The 20461-nt window shown below is 36.4% G+C and overlaps 8 protein-coding genes across 9 annotated transcripts in view; 2 read left to right on the top strand and 6 right to left on the bottom strand.

Moving 5' to 3' along the window:
- LOC18028494 (pollen-specific leucine-rich repeat extensin-like protein 4) overlaps window positions 1–453 on the top strand; it is a 2962-nt gene extending 2509 nt beyond the window's left edge. Inside the window, exon 2 of the mRNA XM_006412228.2 lies at window positions 1–453. This exon is cut by the window's left edge and continues 14 nt beyond it. Within this exon, the coding sequence (XP_006412291.2) occupies window positions 1–107 (107 nt within the window). The 3' untranslated portion in view covers window positions 108–453.
- A 1503-nt stretch (window positions 454–1956) lies between these two features.
- LOC112081896 lies at window positions 1957–2440 on the bottom strand. Its single transcript, XM_024148765.1, has one exon. It carries the CDS (start codon window positions 2328–2330, stop codon window positions 2133–2135), a length of 198 nt encoding a protein of 65 aa, XP_024004533.1. The 5' UTR covers window positions 2331–2440; the 3' UTR covers window positions 1957–2132.
- A 2946-nt stretch (window positions 2441–5386) lies between these two features.
- Window positions 5387–7973, bottom strand: LOC18028496 (serine/threonine-protein kinase SRK2E). The gene is given in 11 exon segments (XM_006412230.2): window positions 5387–5507; window positions 5604–5793; window positions 5795–5806; window positions 5963–6061; window positions 6166–6270; window positions 6430–6522; window positions 6645–6737; window positions 6831–6884; window positions 6976–7077; window positions 7170–7244; window positions 7395–7973. Coding segments are annotated over 11 exon segments (1092 nt in total). The 5' UTR covers window positions 7566–7973; the 3' UTR covers window positions 5387–5409.
- A 1433-nt stretch (window positions 7974–9406) lies between these two features.
- Window positions 9407–12415, bottom strand: LOC18028497 (armadillo repeat-containing protein 6). Its single transcript, XM_006412231.2, has 8 exons — window positions 12128–12415; window positions 11667–11978; window positions 11299–11582; window positions 10951–11079; window positions 10707–10829; window positions 10325–10432; window positions 9931–10109; window positions 9407–9864 (listed from the first exon to the last, which is right to left on the bottom strand). The coding sequence occupies exons 1-8, from the start codon at window positions 12261–12263 to the stop codon at window positions 9741–9743; spliced, it is 1395 nt and encodes a 464-aa protein (XP_006412294.1). The 5' UTR covers window positions 12264–12415; the 3' UTR covers window positions 9407–9740.
- Window positions 12416–12635: 220 nt separating this feature from the next.
- On the bottom strand, window positions 12636–14555 carry LOC18028498 (E3 ubiquitin-protein ligase RNF170). 2 transcript variants are annotated; one of them, XM_006412232.2, is made up of 5 exons: window positions 14211–14555; window positions 13676–13872; window positions 13463–13561; window positions 13138–13189; window positions 12636–12943 (listed from the first exon to the last, which is right to left on the bottom strand). In XM_006412232.2, the coding sequence occupies exons 1-5, from the start codon at window positions 14470–14472 to the stop codon at window positions 12804–12806; spliced, it is 750 nt and encodes a 249-aa protein (XP_006412295.1). In that variant the 5' UTR covers window positions 14473–14555; the 3' UTR covers window positions 12636–12803. The 2 variants fall into 2 exon arrangements, with proteins under 2 accessions (XP_006412295.1, XP_024005250.1); XM_024149482.1 differs by having other exon boundaries at window positions 12695–12943; window positions 13463–13558.
- Window positions 14556–15481: 926 nt separating this feature from the next.
- Window positions 15482–16455, top strand: LOC18028499 (homeobox protein 5). The gene has a single exon (XM_006412235.2). It carries the CDS (start codon window positions 15518–15520, stop codon window positions 16352–16354), a length of 837 nt encoding a protein of 278 aa, XP_006412298.1. The 5' UTR covers window positions 15482–15517; the 3' UTR covers window positions 16355–16455.
- A 49-nt stretch (window positions 16456–16504) lies between these two features.
- On the bottom strand, window positions 16505–17500 carry LOC18028501 (zinc finger SWIM domain-containing protein 7). The gene is made up of 5 exons (XM_006412234.2): window positions 17416–17500; window positions 17302–17323; window positions 17056–17161; window positions 16874–16981; window positions 16505–16791 (listed from the first exon to the last, which is right to left on the bottom strand). Exons 1-5 carry the CDS (start codon window positions 17474–17476, stop codon window positions 16690–16692), a joined length of 399 nt encoding a protein of 132 aa, XP_006412297.1. The 5' UTR covers window positions 17477–17500; the 3' UTR covers window positions 16505–16689.
- A 346-nt stretch (window positions 17501–17846) lies between these two features.
- On the bottom strand, window positions 17847–20275 carry LOC18028500 (probable protein phosphatase 2C 63). Its single transcript, XM_006412236.2, has 4 exons — window positions 19723–20275; window positions 19025–19401; window positions 18449–18685; window positions 17847–18362 (listed from the first exon to the last, which is right to left on the bottom strand). Exons 1-4 carry the CDS (start codon window positions 19979–19981, stop codon window positions 18093–18095), a joined length of 1143 nt encoding a protein of 380 aa, XP_006412299.1. The 5' UTR covers window positions 19982–20275; the 3' UTR covers window positions 17847–18092.
- Between the last annotated feature and the right edge of the window lie 186 nt (window positions 20276–20461).

Genomic DNA, 20461 nt, shown 5'->3' on the forward strand with positions numbered 1-20461 from the left:
AGACGCCGCCGGCACAAGCGCCGACTCCAAGCGACGAATTCATCATACCACCCTTCATCGGCCACCAATACGCATCGCCACCACCTCCAATGTTCCCGGGCTACTAAAGGAGAATAAACGACTACGGGCTACTAAAGGAGAATAAACGACTATGTATGAAAATGCAACTGTATCGATTTGGTAACCCTTTCTCAACCCAAAAAAAAAAAGTGTATCGTCTTGGACTAAATTGTAAAACGAAGAAAAGAAAATTCGAGGAGGAAGAACAAGAAATTTGAAGAGTAATCTATGATAACTTCTTACCAAAAGTCGTCGTATATTTTTACCAAAAAAAAAGAAGAAGTCCTATAAATTTGTACAATTACAACTTCTTATGGTCGATAAAGTGTTGTACTTACTTCTAAGCCAAAAAGAGCTGTCTTCACTCTCTTCTTCCAGCTAATTAATGCTTTATAATTGGTAATAAATAATGATCATCTAAAATTTGCTACAAAGCAACTAAGCGAGATTGAATCATGAAGTCCGTGTAAAGAAATCGTTGATTTTCCAATATCTATATGATTATGTTTCTCTGAAATCTATAATGCGTGAATCCTTAGAAGCCAAGACAAACAAAAAAACTGATCTATAATTGCCTAGACGTTGCAATTCCTAAAAAGTTTATTTAGAAATTATCTGCTGTTGTTGTTAACTTGTTATGATTGAAGAGAGTAGGGGACCATGGAGGACGATGCTTTTTGTCTTTATGTCGTCAAATTGTATCTTTCCCAATTTCTCATCCTTGTTCGCTATCATTAATTAATTTTAATGCGGCAAGCACCCTGCTTCTTGTGGAACTGCCGATATGGATGGCTTCGCGTCTACATCATCATTTATCCTTAATCAATTTTAACACTAAATTATTACTCTCTCTGTTCAAAATTATTTGATGTTTTAGAAAGTTTTTATTGTTCAGAAGTATTTGATGTTCTCACTTTTCAATACAAAATTTAATAAATTTTTATAATTTTAACCTTTTATATTCTGCAGATTGTTTTCTTATTGGCTGAATGATATTTAAATAGATTATAAATAATATTTTTACTATAGGAAAAATAAAAATTAAATGAATCCTTAAACTGTGTGTAAAAACCTTAAACATCAAATAATTCTTAACATAGGGAATATAAATTTTAATAATTACATAATACAAATATATATATTTATTCCAAGACTAAAAGACTATCCGCTCTGTTTAGAAAATCGGTTAAGACATCACGTTTTGACCTACTTAGCGAGGTACATCTAACTATCTTTTGGCAACACTTTAGGTTTTTAATTTTACAACTTAATGTGGCTTCCTGTCTACATTTTTCAACAATTATGCTCAGGAATTATGGGCAAGAAATTTTAATTGAACGACAGGCCACAACCGTCATCGTCCGTGACAGTATCATCCTAACTAAAGATGGTTTTCATATCTTTTGTTATAATTTACTAATCATTTCTATCTGGTATATATATATATATATATATGTACTATTGTATGATGGTAAAAAAGGGTTTAATGAACCTAGAATTTATTTTCTGTCATTCTATGAACTTGGACTTACATGCATTGAAAACATTGACAGCTAATTTTTGTTTTAAGGTTTTTTGTATTCTCGACGATATGAAATTAGAGTGCCCCCATTTTTTTTTTTTAAACGATATGAAAGATTAGTCCATGTTTAAACTAAAAACCCAGAAACCCATGCCATCTCCCAAGACTAGTCAAAATTTTGATACAATAATAACTTGCCGTGAACGTGAAGTACTTAAAGATCACGATGACGAAACATGGAAGATTTAACAATTTAGTTGAACCAGGACATTAGGGGGCAAATGGTTTCCGGTACACATCTTCTTCTTCACCCAATTATTATTATTATCATTTGTTTTGCTTAAACTCTTCTTCAACCAATTTGCGCACTTGACTATTAAAAATGTTCTGCAAATAGTTTGCTAGAGATAATCTGAAGAAATAACACTGCAAATCTGATTGAAAAAGTAAACTAATTTACAAGAACCAACGAAATTTACATCTAAAAGTCAACCAAAAAAAAAAGAAAAAGAAGCAAGATATATAATGTAATAAAAAGAAGATTAAATTTTCAAGGGAGAAAACCAAAGAGGAATGGAGAAGGGTAAGAAGGGGAGATGCCATGGCGGAGGAGCGACGGGGGAGGCAGAGGAGTACGGTGGTTGAGGTGTTGCCGCCATGCAATCTGGACGGTTTCAGCCACCACTACGACGAACTCCATACCTATCTTCATTAGCTCTATACACAGCTCTATCCTTTTTATCACCATGATTCTCTGTTTTTTTTTTAATAATATCTTTTTTCTTTAACTCTCACTTCATCTTCCTTGCATTTATATCAAGACTTTAGATACATCCCCACTCCAAATGCCTTTTTTATATAAATTGTTTATTTTTGTTTCTCTTCTTGATAGAGACTTAAAATATAGGAAATGAAATGAAAAGCGAGCGTTATTGCACAAAAGAAAAGAAAAGAACAGAAAATTATTCTTTTTCTTTCTGTATTTTGCTTTAAAGCTGTCTTGATAACACCAAGGAACAAAATGGATAACTAAGGTTATGATCTGCCTTCTTTTTCACGATATGTTTTGTTTCCTTTTATTTTCGGCAATGGGAAAAAGTAACAGATTTAGAAGTTAAATTTAAGATAAACTCGTAGATGTAACCTCGAAGATAAACTTAGATCGATTTTTTTTTTTTGGACTGAAAATGCATACTTCATTTTTCAGAGAGATGTTAGAATCCGGTGAATATTTTGGGTTGCCAGATTATATTTGTATGATGAATTTAACGCGCTCGACAACCATTGATTAGGTATTTAGAAATGAGATATTTATGGTTGACAAAAAAAAAAACTGAGATATTTAATTATGGCTTCTTCAAATATTCTATGTAGTTATCAGTAAATCGTTCGTCCAGTTATTGGGATATAAAAGGTTCTTTTTAAGGAAAAACCCAATTTATTTTCAACAGAATTTTATTTTTATTTTTTCAGCTCATATATATATATATATATATATATACATATATAACTTATCTACAATATTTGTTATTTTAATACCTTATTAAAGAATAACTGCTTACTAATCCATGAACTTTTTTTTGGTCGTCAATCCCTGAAGAGTTTAAGCATAACAAAAGAGATAACATAGAATACGATTTTAAAATGTGTTAGTGAATTAGACGAAATTTCGAAAACCTTAATTATATATAATTCCACAAAAATTAAAATGTTAGTCAACTAATACTTTGATATATTAGATGTTACAAAAAAAAAGTCACAAATTTGATTTTTTTCAATTTTTACGTAAAATAAACGTTAGAACATAGAAGGATCGGGTGGCTTTTGGCCGCTCCTAAAGGACGAGCTTCTTTTGGACCCACGAGGCACTCTTGCTCTGTCTCTCTGACCCACAGTATCCGGTGAAGAACGAGATGTGTGTGCCTTTGGAATTTGGATATATATAATCATACTCTAGTAATTATCATTCTGAATTTACAATATTATAGTGTTTTCACTTTCTGTTTTTTTTTGGTTGTCAACAATGTTTTACTAACTACAGCTTTTATCCCTTAAAGCATGTCATATAATCCAATTATAGATATTCAATGTTATATAATTCTATGGTTCAAATAAGTGATCCTTTTGAAAAAAATTTGATTCAAATAAGTGCGTTGGGAAAAAAATACTCACTAAGTGGTTTCAAATAATTGAAAATACTCATCGACATAGAAGTATAGCACTCACAACTTGACTCTCTTTTGTTGGTTCCAGTTAATATAAAATATTAGTTCCCTCCCGCCAAGAGGTCAGTATACTTGAATTGAGTGAAATACACTACTCCGGTAAATTAATTGAAAGTTAAAAGCGAAATTCAACTACTAAACGCTTGAATTCAACTTACCAAAATAAGGAAGAATGTAACATGAACGGGATTAGATCTTCATTAGTTTGTGGTCAATCGTTGTCATATGGGCAAAATTAAGACAATTGCAACAAAACGGCAGGTCGCATCTCTATCCTCATAATAGAGATCTCTCCCCCCACACTCTGTCGACTATGCCAAGGCCACACCATAAATTATAGTCCTTTTCAATCATGTCTTAATAAAACTCTTTGGACTATTGACTGTAATGCAGAAACGAACAAAAAATAACAGTTTCATGATTAGTTTTTTAAAAAATCGTTGAATAAACGTGTCTATATAATCAAAATACGTGAATGTGATAAAACTTTGTTTCCTCTCATGATCTAAAAAATTTTTTTTTTTTTTTTGTGAAACGCTAAAAATTTTAGTTTAAAAATAAGGATGAGTTTTACAAAGAGAGGAAACGCACAAATATAATAAGCTAACAATATGTCATAAGGAGAAAGATATTAAAATATCAACTAAAAAGAACAGTCAATTGTTGGAAAAAACTTATAAGCACAAATAATAGGTTAGTAACTTATTTTATTGCCATAAACTATTCTTATAAGTTACTAACCTATTATTTGTGCATATTAGTTACCAAATTCGAAATGTTGACACAAATAATGAGTTCTGAACAAAGAGACGGGACCACCTTACCAGTCAGCTAGGCTAATAGAAAAGCGACAAGTATACAGTACACTAGTAGTGGCCTTATATTGACAAGCGATTATTGTCTGCTTTGTTTCTCTCCAAAATTTTTTAGTGATAATTGTCTGCTTGTTGGATGAATAAATCATCTCGAGTATCTGCAAATTCTTGTCACTTTCTTAGCAGACAGATATTTTCTTTTCTTTTTTGATTATTGATGCTTCATTTTTATTGACACTGAACTTCATCATGTACTTACTAATCGGTCTTCGATAATTTGGCTTTATTTAAGTCTGAAGGAAAAATTCGTGTCATTTTGGTTCACGTTTCAACACCTATTTCAAGAAGACAATAAATCAATTGGTCTCACAAATAGTATTCTGTTTTTCAAAATCATAAAATGAAATGGCGGCGGGCTTTCTGACAATCTATTGGGCTGAGGCCTGTATTTTTTTTCGTGCGATTTATCAGAAATTTGTTGAGAAGTTTTTGAAAACTCACTGTGTGACTATTTTCTAAAAGTAAGCTAAAGAACATACAAAATACTCTGTAGTATTTTTGAATATCTCTCTAAATTGAGTTCACTTCGAAACGTTAATGTCTATAGATAAAATCCTGATTAATGAAAAAATTTTCTTTTTTTCTTTTCAATTTTGGTTTAGAAACACCATTTTGCATATCAACGATTCAAACTGTGCCCATTGACACAAAGTTGGGCCAGTTTCGGTAGCAAACAACACACTTTTATTCTTCTATTTTTTTTGTACCAGAAACCATAGGAATCGCATCACATTGCGTACACAATCTCTCCGCTACTGTCGATGTCAAGATCATCCAAATCGCTCTCTAGATCTTCCTCCATATCGTCATCTATATCCAAACTTCCTGTTTGTCCATTGTTGAGAACTTTTATCAAACAATGAGAACTAAAAAGAACAAGAAGTTGAAATGTATTGTATGTTTTGTTTTGTATTATTTCACCTGTGAGATAATGGTTTAGATTCTGAGTGCCTGCAGGAGGAACAGTCGCTTCTGCAATGATCTGCATGATCTCTTCGATGCTTTGACCAGGTTGATCCGATTCATCAAACTGGCTATTCATCGCGTTATTATCATTCATGAGATCTGCTGGTAGATTCTTCAGAAACCATTCGTGGTTCCTTATTTCTGGGAATTGATATCCTCTGCAAGAAAACCAACCAACAGTGAACATAACAACACATAATAAACATACAAAACATGATCTTCATTTTTCTTTTAAGTCATACTAAAACGAAAATTCAGATAGAATCAACAAATGCAGCTTTCAAGGTCTATGTTTTGAAGTGATTATAGTATACCTTTGCAGGGTCAGCAACGAATATTCTGGAGATCAAATGGCGACATTCAGGAGATATGTGAACATAATCCGGAATAGCGTACTGAACATTCAGGATTCTCTGAGAAAAATAATATTTTCAGAACAGAACAGGCCAGAATGTTTAGCTAGAAATAAAGCAGATACTCATATTCAGCTATAGAACCAGGAAGGAAGAAAGCTCACATGTATTGTTTTCCTGAAATTCTTAGGCTCGTCTGGATCTTCGAAAGGATATGCTCCAACAAGCATAACATACAGAGTTACCCCACAAGACCAAACATCTGCAACCTGAAGAAATTATGATGCATTTGACTAGTTCAACCAACAATGGTCCAATGAAATTTATAAATCAGACTCTAAACATCTTTCTTCAAGGGCATCATTGAAATGCTTTAAGAAAGTATATGGTTAGTTATACATTTTCTAGGATTATGAAAATGGAGTTACCTTTCCATCATATTCTTTCTTTAGCAAAACCTCGGGCGCAATGTAAGCAGGGGTTCCAACAGTTGATTTTGGCTGGGAATGTAACACTGATGACTGAAAAATAACAAAAACATACACACAGATTAAAATGTTGAAGACAGATACTAACAAAAGATCAAAACTTTACACAGAGAAAGATATATTTCTGCATGTTTTGACAAAGAGGATTATGGTACCTTAGAATATCCAAAATCACAAATTTTTAGACGAGGTGCAGGGCTACCATCTAATAACGTATTCTCGAGCTTCAAATCTCGGTGACATACTTGCTACAGCATCAAAAGTTAATCACATGAGAGTCCGTTCATTTTCGCAGCATTGATTTGAAACAGAACATTTTCTCATTAGTCATTAGTCATTACCATAGCGTGACAGTAACTAACTCCTGATATGAGTTGCTGGAAGAAAAACCTCGCCTACACGGTAATAACCATTATATTAATTCTCAGTATTGACCAACAAATCAAGAAATCTTCTTTTTTTGTTTGGTTTTAATTAGAGAGAAACCTCGTCTTCGCTGAACCGGCCTGCGTTGCAGATTCGCTCAAAGAGCTCTCCTCCAGATGCGTATTCCATAACAATGGCCAAATGTGTTGGTGTTAATATGACCTGAAGCAAACATGAAAATTAAATATAGGAGACAACCAAAAAAAAATTCTCTTTTTGCTTGATTTTAATAAATAAGAGAGTTGAAACCAAACCTCTTTGAATCTTACGATATTGGGATGTCTCAAGGACCTGTGGTTAATTATCTCCCTTTTTACATTTTCATCTATCTGTAAATAAAAGAAAATTTTTAAAACAAAACTCATAACCATTAATATCAACTTCTAAACCAGAGGAATTGAAACATAAAAAAAAAGTATGACCGGAACTGAAAAAAACCTTATGGAGAGAATCAGAAGAAAAAGAAAAAAAACACTGACCTTCTCACCTCTCTCGATATATTTAACAGCAACAAGCTCGTTACTTTGCTTGTCTCTCATCAATCTTGCAACTCCGAAATTACCAGACCCAATATCCTTAACGAGCTCGTACCTATCGCTATCGTGCATAATCGGCAAATCCATTGGCCCACTCACTGCTGGTCGATCCATTTTTCTTTTCCCTTTCCTCTCTGCGACTTCAATTTGATCAGATCAGGTTTTTCTGGGAGATATCTAACAGAGACTCGACATTACATCTGAGAAAATGAGCGACTATGACGTGGAGGAATTTGGGCCGTTGAAATTGGGAAAGAGTAGTGGGTGATGATGATGATGATGATGAAGTTATGGGTGTGGGAAAGAGACTTTTCAGAGATAGATTTTGAGAGACCCGTGAATTCTCTAACCAACAACAAGTGGGTTTCTTGAGATCCTTTTTTGTGTCTTTGATCGCTGTCTTTTTTTATTTTATTCAAAGATGGATGATTTATGAAGAAGAAGGAAGAAAAGCTCGTGATCGTGAGCTCAGTGTCTCTCTATCAGCTCTCGTAAGAGAAATAGCTCTCTGCTCTGTTTAAACCTCAGCTTGAAGGAAGCTATACAAGAGGAGAGAGAAAAAGGAGTGTTTTTTCACATTTTGTGAAATGTTGAAAAGTGATTGGTCCAAGTCCAACTAATGACGGAAGTAGCCTTCCTTCTTACAACAGAAAACGATGACAAATAGTGGGCCTCCCGTTTGTTATCTATGAATAATGATGACTTCATAAATTTATTATAATACTGTAAGAAATATAACAGTAATAAATTTTGAAGTACAAGTATTAAATTACAAATCTTACATTTTTTAGTTATTTGTATATACACTACTGTATTTAGTTAACTATATGTATTACGAATTTAAGATATAAGAACAGTACAAGTATTTTGAAGTACAAGTATTTAAAGTTGAAATAGCTACTCCCAATGTATTTATTTAATCTCAATATGTTAATCTAAATTTTATTTAAAAAAATTAATGTTAAATCTTAATATAGAAAATACTTTCCTTTTCCGTATATAAAAGTATTTCATTATTTTTGAAGGAACACAAAATAAAACGAGGTTACCACATTTGTCGAGATATTGTTGGCTATTTTGTCCGATCTCCACCTAAAAGTAGAAACGATAGAGATGCATTCATAAATAGCCCATCCCCTAGATATATTATCCCTATATAAGTGTGAATGCGCCTCCACATGACGCAACATTTTTCTAATCCATCTTAAAATATGTATTTCCGTACACAATATTCCGAATACAATCTTCTAGAGATTAACTAGTGGTTGCTATGTAAAGTTGCAAACACATGAACACTTTGACCTCGTTTTTTTTTCCAACTTTACGTCAAAACAAATTGCACTGATTTAAATCGATTTTCTTAAAAAAAAAAAATCTCAATGTGAAGCAACAATTTATTTTTAAATCTATTTTGTATTAAGAGAAGAGCCTTTCATAAAAAAAAGTATTTCCATTTTACCGAAATTCTTCAAAAGTTGCTTTCCATTTTGATAGATTTGCCCACGTTTCTATATTAGAGCCATTTTCCACCATAAGTTCCGGAACTATTTCAGGATACACAAAATCATAGAGGTTCCATATTAAGTTCACAAGTGAGATTTTGCGGATTATTGAAAGAGTTTGTAGAAAGTGAGAGAAGTCATATTTTTTATTTATATTTTGGATTTGAGGTTTACATGAGAAATTGAAGTTCGCTGTTGAAGTCCAACGTTGTGACACTTAACAACAGGGATAAGCCCATGTTTAATTTAGGTAATTACTTCATTTGAGCCCGACTTTGATAGTTTCTTCAGTTTTATCACTAAATCTCTTAAGGTAAATATCAAATGCAAAACAACTAAAAATACTATTTACAAGAGATTGCATATTAATTTGTGCTGTTTTTTCCTTGGGTTTTTATAAAATCGAAGAGGAAGAAAAATCATCAACTCTTTCTAGTGGTGTAAGTTTTGGTGGATAGCAAAAAAAGAGAGAGACTAAAGAAAAAGTAAAGAAGCACATAAAAGAAGTGTCCATAAGACTCGGAGTTGTTTCAAGCTTCCCATTTTAACACATGTTCTAATCGGACAAAAACAATCGACGCAAAAATTCTAGATTGGAATGCTTTCTACCCAAAAGCTGAATTCATTGCAAATTCTGAATGGAATCATGAAGAAAAGTGGATCATTCCGTTTCTTGAGCACTCTTCCTGAATTTCTTCTTTGCTTGAATGACGCGTAAGTAAATGCAGAAACGGTTGGTACCAACCTCGTAAAATTTTGTAGTTTGCATGAATGTAGAAGATTGGCCTTAGCTATTGTAGTTATCAAGGCCAAGGTCTCTCAGTGCATCAGTTGCAGAGGTTCTGCATATCTCATTGTTGGCCTTAGCAGTCCTTATCAGCTTCTCAATTCCATTGGCAAGCAGAATAGTTCTGTAATGTGCCAACAGATGATCAGAGTTTGTGCCTTATGTGTATATTGTTATAGAGCTTTTTTACCTGTTCTCTGCATTTCTTACGGCAATGTTCCGTATCATGTTGCAAGCGTTTCTCTGCATTTGGGCCGCTGCTGGGAACCTCTTCATAGCTTGGACCGCCAGATCACCAGCCCCAGCTTCTATAGCACTGGCTGCGTGGTCTGGTGATCTCAGACAGATTATAGAGATTATCGACATGACCTGAACCAACCGGTATATCTTGCGTCAATCGCAAAAATTATGCACTCAGACCCTAGTGTATTGCCACAAGATTCATTATTTATTCAACACTACGTTCTTATCCAATCTAGTGTAACACTGCCATAGACAGGAAATTTAAAATGGCGTAGCCTAAATTTTGTGATGGGACATAATGTTGTAAGACAAAAAGAGGGTTTTCTTTGGGTTTTACTTACCTCTTGTATGACTAGAGGATCGTCGGAGAATCGTTGTGCAAGTTTGATTAGCTTGTCGAGACCCCGCTTCTCAACTATAGTACTCTTGTTAGAGTCACTTCCTGCCAACTAGAGATTCAAGTATACATTTAGACAAACAATTCTCACTGGTGAATACAATACGAATTTACATCAGTTCTCACAGGTTTTGGAAAAGCTTGGAACTCAAGAACATGCATTCGTTACTCTTCTGCTATTGGAAGAACATAAACATACGCCAATGTATAATAATGGAACGGTAAAAGCTAGAACTCTGAAATTTGAAGCAGGAAAATGAACAATTGAAAGGCATTCAAGACTACAGAGGCAGCTTCCAGATCAGTTACGATACGAAGCTACATACCTTAGACAATAGGGAACAGCACGTCTTAGCAGCAGTTTTGTTGCCTTGTTCACCGCTATCATCAATGCATCTAAGAAGCGTGTCTATTCCACCAGTTTCAGCAATTGATTTACATATTTCATCCTAGTTACACCAAAAAATAAAAAGTGCGCAGCCACTGAGCATAAGACATCACCAGATGAGGAATTTGCAGTGACCTAAGCAAGTAGTGTTATGACACAGAGACTTCTACTAAGAGACTTACATTTACAGCAATTGATTTTAACGCAATACTAGCTGACACCAAGCTATCAGAGCCAATCCCTGCCTGCAATGCTTCGGTGAGGGCTCTTGCGATCCCTAATTTGGCAAATGTCCGTGCATAACCATAAACCTAAAACATATGAAAACAAGAAAGAGATGGTCTAGTTGACGAGTTCTCAAAGCATGTTGATGAAGATGCACAGAAATGACTGTTAGCTACTTTTTAAATGTTTAAAGACAGGCAATTTCTAGTAGTTTACTAAGTGCAGTAGAGATGCAAAGGTGATTTTAACCTACATCTCTCGCTGTCCATTGGCATTAAACACCAAACGAGCATGATCGTACTTACTTGGGAAGCAACCACACGGCCATCATCTGGCGTCAAAATAACACGAATTGCATCATACAAAGCTTGAATGGTGATTTTACTCTCTCGATTCAGCACTTGCAGGATAAGCTCATCAATTTTCTGTTCCATGAATAACTGTTTGACGACTTCATTACCAGTTGCAGCCGCAGCAACAACCGCAAAACCAGCATCTAATGAATCAGAATCAGAGATTGAATCTCTTAAGAGATCAACGACAATCCTCGGTCCAGAAGAATTCCTGAATACCTCTGTGCTCTGGAGGTCTGCAATTGGATGACACAATGTTCATGAACAAATAACATGTAAAGGAGACAACAGCTAAATTTAAACATTAACATAAGTCATACCATGGATCAAGACGGCCAAAGCCTTCAAACAAGGAACAACAATCCGATTACTTCCAGTGGATGTCTTGATTTTCGAACAAATCGAGCATGTTAATTCCACAGCACCATGTTTTGTCGCAATTGCCGCGTTACCAAGTTCTTGGCTGCTACAAAGCTCGTTGAGCTTGACGAACAAACTCGAAATCTCATCCAAATCCTCATCTCGAAGTAGTCCGTCTTTAGAAACACTATCGACTTCTTTGAGTCTATCCAAACACGCAATCACCGGATTGTCCTTAACGCTACTTTCTCCAGGAACACATGTAATGATCCCTGTCGCACTAACAAACACACAATTGAGCTAGTGGCAGACTCATTTCCTCCATACATAACACTACCAATCCAGCGCGAGAGAAAGAGAAAACCAAATAGATTTTGTTTCCTCGGGAAAGCAAAAGAGAGGAGAGTAAAGTTTTACGGACCGGAGAGATCGACGCCTTGGAGCTTGAGTGTGTAGAGAGCGTCTTCGAGAGCTTCGGAAGGTTCCATTCCAAGATCTTCCACATTTTCCCTAACGAGATCGTCGAATGCCTCCTGAGATATTGCACGTACAGCCATTCTCCCTTGCTCCGCCGCTCCAATTCGTTGGATATAGTCCCTTTGATTTTCTGATCTATCGGAATTATATAATCTCCGGTCAGATGGATCGGAGAAAATGATAGATTTAAAACTGTGTTTGGGAGTAGAAAGGGCGAGAGAAATGAGAGCGATTATACTGATTTTAAAGCGGAGCAAAAAAAAAAAATACAAAAAATCCGACACAGAAGAGAAATTTCATAAAACAACGTCGTTTAGGCATAGTATATATGACGTCGTCGTTCTGGGAATTAATGACAAGGCAATGTATGTCGATATTCGACGTCGTTTTAAACATATTGAGAGGCACTGTCTTTTACCATCCTGCCGTTTTTAGTTTTTTTTACTGTTAGAAAAGGAGACGGTCCAGTGAATATATGCATATGCCAAAAGATATAGTTATTCTCCGTAAATCTGCACAAGACTCATGGTTTTCTATGATTTACTAAACCTATCCACAAGGAACAAACACATCTTCACAGGTTAATACATCAGTTTGTTTGTTAAAGTTCCCATTTAGTCTCATTCCGGTTCAAGTTCTGCAGCTGCGAGATGTCTAACCCGCTGAGCAAGACGTCTCCTCCGATAAATCCCCACCAAGCGCAGAATCAGGATCATTGCAATAGCAGCGTAGTCAAACACCGTCACGATTCTGAACCCCCCTGTAGACAACGGGGAAAATCAATCTTGGAAAGCTTTTAACCAAAGAGGGCTTAGAATCACATCAGCTTCAACTTTATCACACAATCTCATATTGAGAATATCAGGGTTCTAAATGATTCTCGTAGAGGCATCCACTAAGAATCTCAATCTTTAACCCGTCATTGCTGGTTTTAGGATTTGTAAGGCAACTTACCCGTTGGGATGAAGTTAAACTCTGCAGCAGTGTAAAGGGTACTCATGAACATCTGCAACAACGGAAGACACTTAGTTTCTCATCCTTCAATGGGAGAAAGCAATGACCTTTAAGAAACAAGAATAAATACCAAGTAGTTACTCCTATGATGATCACAGAGATTGAATTGTGGTCTAGTTTTCGTCATTAGTACAGAGCGCGAATGACAACAGTAATTAGTGGGTTAAAATAATCACTGAACACTTAACTATGAGAAGCAAATGTGCAGTGCAAGCAAGATGGCAAATAAAAAAAGTTTGCATAACCAGGGTAAAATGTTCTTAACTGCAAAGATGCGCACTTCGTGGAAATACAGATTGTTTGCATCTGGATCCATCATGTGCCAAACCAATCTCTTCATTAGCAAAGGCAGCTCATGTACCTTCTGAAACATTCGAAAGATGGAGGGGTTTGTCAAGTCATAAAAAAGGAGAAATATGACTCATTTCTTGTCAAGATATGCACCAAACATCACAAGATCATGAATAAAAGACATTACCTGAACAAAGCCAGTTAGACCTCCAACAAAGAGACGATTATATCTACGGACCTTAGCAAGAACCTCCTTCACCTCTTGCTCCTGGCACTGTTGCAAGGATGCTTCTGGTGACAGCTTGGTGATATGCCGAACACACATGGGACACTTGCAAGGCCTAGATACTGCAGCATAGCTCCAGTACTGCAAGATGCAACTTCCTGTATATAATGCGGCAACAGCAAACATAATTCTCGTTAAATATGGAGTTACTGCGTCCAAGAAAGCTCTCACTTACTGATCATATAAACTATTGACTACTAAAAAACCGAACTTCCAATGATCCCAAGACTGGAACCCTAAATCAATTTTCAAACCCAACAAATGATGTTCCAAATAGATACATCAGATAAGCAATTCTATAGTTTTTAACAGAGAGCTACTAATCTTTCTCTAGCAAGCAGAAAGACGCAAGCGGATATTTCAATGTAAGACGAAATGGCTCAGAAATTCAAGAGAGGAAAAAAAGGAAGAAGAAGAAGAAAGATCAAACACTAACCGCAATACCAATGGCCACAATTCCCACGACATGGAACAGTAAAGGAGCTGAAACAGATCGGGCAGCAATCATCCTCTGGAGGCGTCTCGCTCTCTGTCTTCCTCTCTCCACGATTATCCGTTTCAATCTTCCTCTCCTCAGCCGTCAAGACTCCGTCAGCAAGCACGGCGGCGTTCGGTCCCTCCACCAGGTCGTTCCGATCAAGAATTTCCGCCACCGCGGCGTTTACCTCCGGCAGCACGTCGTCGGTTGTTACCTCCATCTCCCTCAGAGGGGGTTTTGCTTGCTGCTCCCAAAGGAAGAAATTAACTTCTCTAGACTCTTTTTCTCCGTTTCGTCACTTTCTCGGAAGATTCTTAATTTACAAAATGAGTTAATTAAATTTCCAAATCTTAAGATAAAATTCAAAGCGTGTGTTCTAAAACATTGAATTACTCATTTGTCCTCGCTATTTTCCGCAAGTAAGGGACCCATTTAGGTAAATGAGTCATTTTAGCAGTAGTAGTTGTATTAAAAAGCTTCTTGAATCTTTTTTTTTACCGAGGTAAACTTCGATTAAAAGGTGGACCGACAGATTCAATCAAGTATGAATTATGACAAGTATTTAATTTGGGTAAATCATTCTAACTTTTTATGACTCGAATCGAAGAAACTAACCAACTTTAAAAATCAAATCGTTATTCAATACTTCACACCTTTATAAAGGCTAAAACAAAACAAAAAAATAATCAAAAAGATTTTTATGAATTGTGTTACTTAGACTTTTCTTTCGTACGAACAAACTTCCTATTCGTAAAATACTAGTTGAAGTATAAGGGAACTTAAAAATTCTTAAAAATATCCTTTTTTGATAAAAGAAAATAGAAAGGTAAGCAAAGTCCATATTGACGTGGAATGGAACTTGTAGCACCCTGTCACTCTTAGTAAAAAAAACAAAATTTGGAAAGTTTAGCAATTTCAATCCTATCTGAAAACGATATTCTGCGTGAAAAAAAAAAACAGATAAAAGATATTCATAAAATACAAATATTAAAGCAAGTGTTATCAGCGTATTAAATTAATATCTAAATTTGCAAAAGAAAAAGATAAAGGAAATACGATAGTGTATGAACAAAAGGAAATCCTTTCATGATTGTTATTTGAGACGGCATAATCAAAATTCATATTTCCTTATCCAAATTGGAATTAACTCTCACAAGGGCACATCCTATAAAGAGTCTCTCTATAAATAGAGAACCTCTAAAGTCTAAACTTTTAAGAGAAATCATCAAAGAGCTCACAACAGCAAAAGAAGAAGAAGAAACGATATGGCACTTTCTCAGACACGCAAGCTACTTTTAGCACTCGTGACTACTGCATACGTTTTCTCCGGGACGGCTCAGGCATGGAGCTGGAGTTGGAGTTCTGACGAGTCCGGTTCGAACTGGAGCTGGGGGTGGGGATCCGACAACTCTGGCGGAGGCTCGAGTTCAGGTGGTTCAGACTCGAACTCAGGTGATAATGGTTCAAGCTGGGGTTGGGGGTGGAGTTCGGACGGAACAGATACACACTGGAGTTGGGGAAGCAGCTCCGGCTCAAACCACTCAAGCGGCACTGGCTCTACACACAACAGCCACCACAACCAGACGGTCCCATCAAACCACTCAAGCGGTACTGGTTCTACACACAACAACCACACGGCACCATCAAACCACTCAGGTGGCACTGGCTCTACAAGCAACAACAGCCACCACAACCACACGGCCGCTCCAATATCGCATAGAAGAAAGATTGAGGTTACTGTGTGGAAAAGCGGATTCGATTACCAAGAATGGGCTTCAAAGCATGCGCCTTTCTACGTCAACGATGTCCTTGTTGTCAAGTACAACAATAACAATAATGATCGAACCAAATCCAAGACCAAGCACAGCAACAAGAACGATGTCTATTTGCTCCCAGACTCGAGGAGCTACAAGAGATGCGATGTGAACAGAGGCAAGAAGCTAGTCGCACGAGGATCATCAAAATCCTCATTAGGGTTCAAGTTGCTTCTCCGCAAGACTCAGACTTACTACTTGGCCAGTGGTGACCACAACGGCTGCAACCACAACATGAAGTTCTCTGTTTCCCCTGTTCCCCGCCCTTCTTCACACACTAAACCATAAATACACTTCACTACTTGGTTTCCTTTTCTTTTAACTTCTGGTTTGTTTTGAAGTAGTATTTCTATTAATTAATCTAATGTTATATGACTCGTTTAATGTTTCATGGAATGATTATTTTTTTTCATAAAGTTATAATTCTCTTCCACTGAATTAAGACCTCCGTATGTTAAAAGTAAAAGAGTTATATATTACAACTACCGAAAGGCTTACACAAATAAGGACCAAGAATGATGCAAAATTGTTCAACAAAGTTATGAGGAATCTTGACCACAGGAGATTGCGAGCACGCATGCCTGTGTCTTGAGACATAACCAGTAGCTTATGTATTGAAAAGTTTAGATCTTTGAGAGCATCAAGGCAAGGTGCTCATCTGAGACCTCGATTTCGCTGTATGTACCTAGAGAAGAAGCCAGCCTCGCAGCCAATTGATGTTTACACTTGCCAAAGAAAACAAGAGTAGAAGGTGAGTGATATAGAAAATACAAACTCGAACCTTTAAAGGGATGAACAAAATCTTACACATTGTTGCTCTCCTCTGCTAACAACATCATAGAAGAAAGAATAGCATCCACAGTAATCTCCTGGGAAACAGAGATACTCTTCCCTCTTTTGAGATTCTCCCACAACCTGAACACAAAGATCAAATTTTTTTTTAAGCAGTGAATTACAAAGGTGAATAGATTAATGATGATGATTGAGACCTGAAAGATAGATCGTCCACTGGGTAGGCCAGAGATTTTCTTCACGCCTCTTTTGTCGATTATTCTGGTTGCTTTCTCCAGATTCTTTCCAAACAACAAATGCAAGCTATATTTGCAAACAAACAAACTTTTAATTTCCAACTCAAATTTGCCATTGCCTTGATTAAAATCAATACAGAACTGCAAAATAATCAGATTCAATCTCTGACATCTATCAATCACGTATAGGGATTCGGGAGAACTGACACTGAGAGCTGTTCTTCAGTTACTGCCAAAAATGATACAAAATCAACAATTTTGTTCTATCGGTATAAAAAAAAGGAAAGGAAAGAGAGAAGGGGATTATGATGGTCATGTTACCAGAGCCGGTAGATTCGATATTCGACCAGACGGCGTCTGCGACCAAAAGGGTGACGCTCATCTTTCCTCTTGGCCTTGGGGAGCGTCTTCTGACATGTTGCAACAAGAATCTCGCCATTTATTTGTTTCGTAGTTTTGGATTTTTTTCTTTTTTCTTTTTTTTTTTTGAGGTTTTGGTTTGTCCGGTTTTCAAATTCGTCCGGTTTGGGTCGGAAATCTGGAGTTTCGGTTGTTGTATTAGGAAACTCTTTGAGTTTGATTCGGTTATGGTTAAGAAAGGTGCAGCCGAAGCCTTTGGTTTTATAAAAACTCCATATGAAACCAAGATAAGTTGGTTTATATTGTTCAGTTAATGATAGTCTTTCACTTAAATACATTATTAATTACAAATACTGATCTCTACAAGTCATCAAACAAAAAAAATATAGAAATTTGACTGGTCTCAAACCGCTTTCACTAGATTTCTTACAAATGTATTATTGTTTGTCAAAACCAAAACTACTTTGCCCAGAAAGAAAAGACTTGGTCGTTCTTTGCTGCTGGTAAAAGAATATACAAATCCAACTCCAATATTAAAAAAAAAAAAAAAGAAGACATTCTTCGTAATTTTTTATAAAAAATTAACAAATACGTAAACAAGTATTCTCCCTATTCGGATCTTTACCATAATCAAAGAGTCAGTATAACACATTCAGTAGCCGTCGTTGCTCCGCTTCATCAGAGCGTAGTGAGTAGATATCTGGTGGAGCGGTGATACCTCCTTGCTGGACCAATTTACTATTCGATGAACCAGATTTTTGCTGATCCAGATAAACAACAACGACGCTTATGTCGTCATGGAAATGTCGTCGAATTCCCTTGGCGATTTTCTTTATATCTCCATATCTCATTTCTCTCTTCTTTGCAGCTTCTTCGAGAGCTGCTCTTACAAGTGTCCGTGCAATCCCCTGTAGAAACCAGAGAGTTAAAAACTCTAAGTAGCTAACAGAAACAGAGAAAAACACATAAGCTATGAGTTGAGTGGTAAACTTACAGTTCTTGGATGTTTGAGTACAATTTCTACGGCTGCTTCATCACTAAGATGTTCCCAGAGACCATCTGATGCAAATATCAGAAACAAATCCTGTGGTTTAAGCTTCCTGACTATAATGGAAGGTTCGGCTGTCATCGCGGGTCTCCTCAAAGGAATGGGATTTCCATGTTGCTGGAAAATCGGATCCCTGTAAAACTCGGGTTTCTTCAAGTATACATCCCCGATTGATCTGGATACCTATAAAAGAACCGCATGTAAAAACGGGTCAGCTTAAATTCATGGAAAGGTCATTAGCAAATGCAAGCAGCCAAAAAGCTTGTCTCTTCGTTATCATGTAGAGCTCTGACTACCAGGAATTATTAGAAAAGCACAACATCCACTGGGGAAGAAACGTTGCAGGAGCCCGTGTGACGGATTCCTGGAACATTGCAAGTCCCCAATTTATATTAAACTTAAGTTAACCAAAGAGAGAAAACACCATTACACCTTTTATGCAAAGAAACACAATCATGAAGCTTCTTCATAGATGCTAAATATGTCATGCAAAGCAAGCAATGAGCAAAACTATGTATGTACCTGAATTATGCCTTTAATCCTCCAAACTCCACGCGTGTAAATGACGATTTGTGAATCATCGGGGTTAAGTGCCTTAACCTCTTTTCTCACTTCTTCAACGGCAACATTATGATCGGTGGATAACCGTTCAGCTGCAGCACTCTTATTATTATCATCCCCTGCAACAACGCTCCCAAGAACGGCTCTTGAGTCACCAAGATTCGCAACATACAGTGTGCCATTAGAGATGGCACCAAAAAGACAGCAAGATCCTACAGTCGCCATTTGCGGTTTCATCGGTAGGGATCGTTTAACCATATGGCAAAACTCCTCTTCAGTTTCTTTGAATGCTTTTTTTATAACATCTGAAGATAATCCTCCATGTTCTTTGGCAAATTCTGCGATTAAAATACATTACTGTTAGTTCGCTAATAAGATCATGATCAAGGAATATGTTAACGTTTACGAAAGTGAGTGATAAAAGGGTACGAAATCAACCTAATAGCCAAATTATGAAACTACAAAAACCTAAGCAAAGAAAATGGAAGAGAAAATTCATTTAGGGGATAAAACATCTCAATAAGATCACAAAGACCAGAACTTTGTAGCAAAATTCGAATCTTCTTATAACTGGAATGATCAGAGCAGCATAATTTTGACCATCAAAAAACGCAGTCAAAGAGTCAAAATAAGTTAGTAGAAGGAAGAAGAATTATTACTGTGAATATAAGGAAAGAGATGTCTGTTAACGAATCTAGAAGCTTCGGGTCCGCCATGGCCATCGTAGACGCCAACGTAAGTAGCAGAGGAAGAAGTAAACACCTGACTCTGATCCTCGAGACTGGAATTGGCTTGAACCACCGCGATCGAATAATCTCCGCCGGCGTGTGGCCTCAACTCCGACTGCCATAGTAATCCATCACCACTTGCTCTGCTCCCTAAACACCGTTCGAGAGGCCGCGCTAAAGCTCGCAACATCACTGCCAACTACTAGGGTTTTTCTATATACAAACTGATTACAAGTGTAGAGTAGAGAAAACAATTAAGCGGGATTTGATTCGATTGGAAGATAATCGAAGGGGGTTGATTTGATTATCGGAGAATTTTGGATCCGTTCGTCTGGTTGATCTGATCGGCTTTAAGGGATTGTGTGTTGAGTTGGTAAAAGAAAACCGCGTGAAGAAGAAGAAGAAGAATCTGACAGGTGACTTGGACTCTGCCGTTCTTTATTTACCTACGTAGACTACGCGTCGTTTTTTAAATATTTATAATCTTTGCCGTGCTTATTCATTCAATCAAATCCATATCCCCTCCTTTTTATGCAGTTTTTTTTTCAACGCGTTGTTTTGATTTTGATTTTCCTTCTCCCATTTGGCAATTTTCTCCAGAAATAAACAAAAAATTTGGACGGAAAAGAAATAACATAAACGTTATTCCCTAAGTATCTTGCTTCTGGAA

This window comes from Eutrema salsugineum, unplaced genomic scaffold (assembly GCF_000478725.1).
Source record: "Eutrema salsugineum unplaced genomic scaffold, Eutsalg1_0 scaffold_1, whole genome shotgun sequence".
Taxonomy (NCBI): domain Eukaryota; kingdom Viridiplantae; phylum Streptophyta; class Magnoliopsida; order Brassicales; family Brassicaceae; genus Eutrema; species Eutrema salsugineum.

Bases quoted from the DNA above. Each gene is read 5' to 3' on its own strand.
- LOC112081896 (XM_024148765.1), bottom strand. From the start codon at position 2,330: ATGGTGATAAAAAGGATAGAGCTGTGTATAGAGCTAATGAAGATAGGT.
- LOC18028497 (XM_006412231.2), bottom strand. From the start codon at position 12,263: ATGGCTGTACGTGCAATATCTCAGGAGGCATTCGACGATCTCGTTAGG. The intron at 10,830-10,950 runs GTAAGTCTCTTA...TGGTGTAACTAG, and splicing joins TAAAATCAATTGCTGTAAAT to GATGAAATATGTAAATCAAT. The intron at 10,433-10,706 runs GTATGTAGCTTC...TTGAATCTCTAG, and splicing joins GCTGTTCCCTATTGTCTAAG to TTGGCAGGAAGTGACTCTAA.
- LOC18028498 (XM_006412232.2), bottom strand. From the start codon at position 14,472: ATGGAGGTAACAACCGACGACGTGCTGCCGGAGGTAAACGCCGCGGTG. The intron at 13,873-14,210 runs GTTAGTGTTTGA...CATTATATACAG, and splicing joins TTGTGGCCATTGGTATTGCG to GAAGTTGCATCTTGCAGTAC. The intron at 13,562-13,675 runs GTAATGTCTTTT...CGAATGTTTCAG, and splicing joins GTCTAACTGGCTTTGTTCAG to AAGGTACATGAGCTGCCTTT.
- LOC18028499 (XM_006412235.2), top strand. From the start codon at position 15,518: ATGGCACTTTCTCAGACACGCAAGCTACTTTTAGCACTCGTGACTACT.
- LOC18028501 (XM_006412234.2), bottom strand. From the start codon at position 17,476: ATGAGCGTCACCCTTTTGGTCGCAGACGCCGTCTGGTCGAATATCGAA. The intron at 17,324-17,415 runs GTAACATGACCA...CATTTTTGGCAG, and splicing joins TATCGAATCTACCGGCTCTG to TAACTGAAGAACAGCTCTCA. The intron at 16,792-16,873 runs GTAAGATTTTGT...TTCTTTGGCAAG, and splicing joins GCAGAGGAGAGCAACAATGT to TGTAAACATCAATTGGCTGC.
- LOC18028500 (XM_006412236.2), bottom strand. From the start codon at position 19,981: ATGTTGCGAGCTTTAGCGCGGCCTCTCGAACGGTGTTTAGGGAGCAGA. The intron at 18,686-19,024 runs GTACATACATAG...GTTCTTTTATAG, and splicing joins GGATTAAAGGCATAATTCAG to GTATCCAGATCAATCGGGGA. The intron at 18,363-18,448 runs GTAAGTTTACCA...TGGTTTCTACAG, and splicing joins TACTCAAACATCCAAGAACT to GGGATTGCACGGACACTTGT.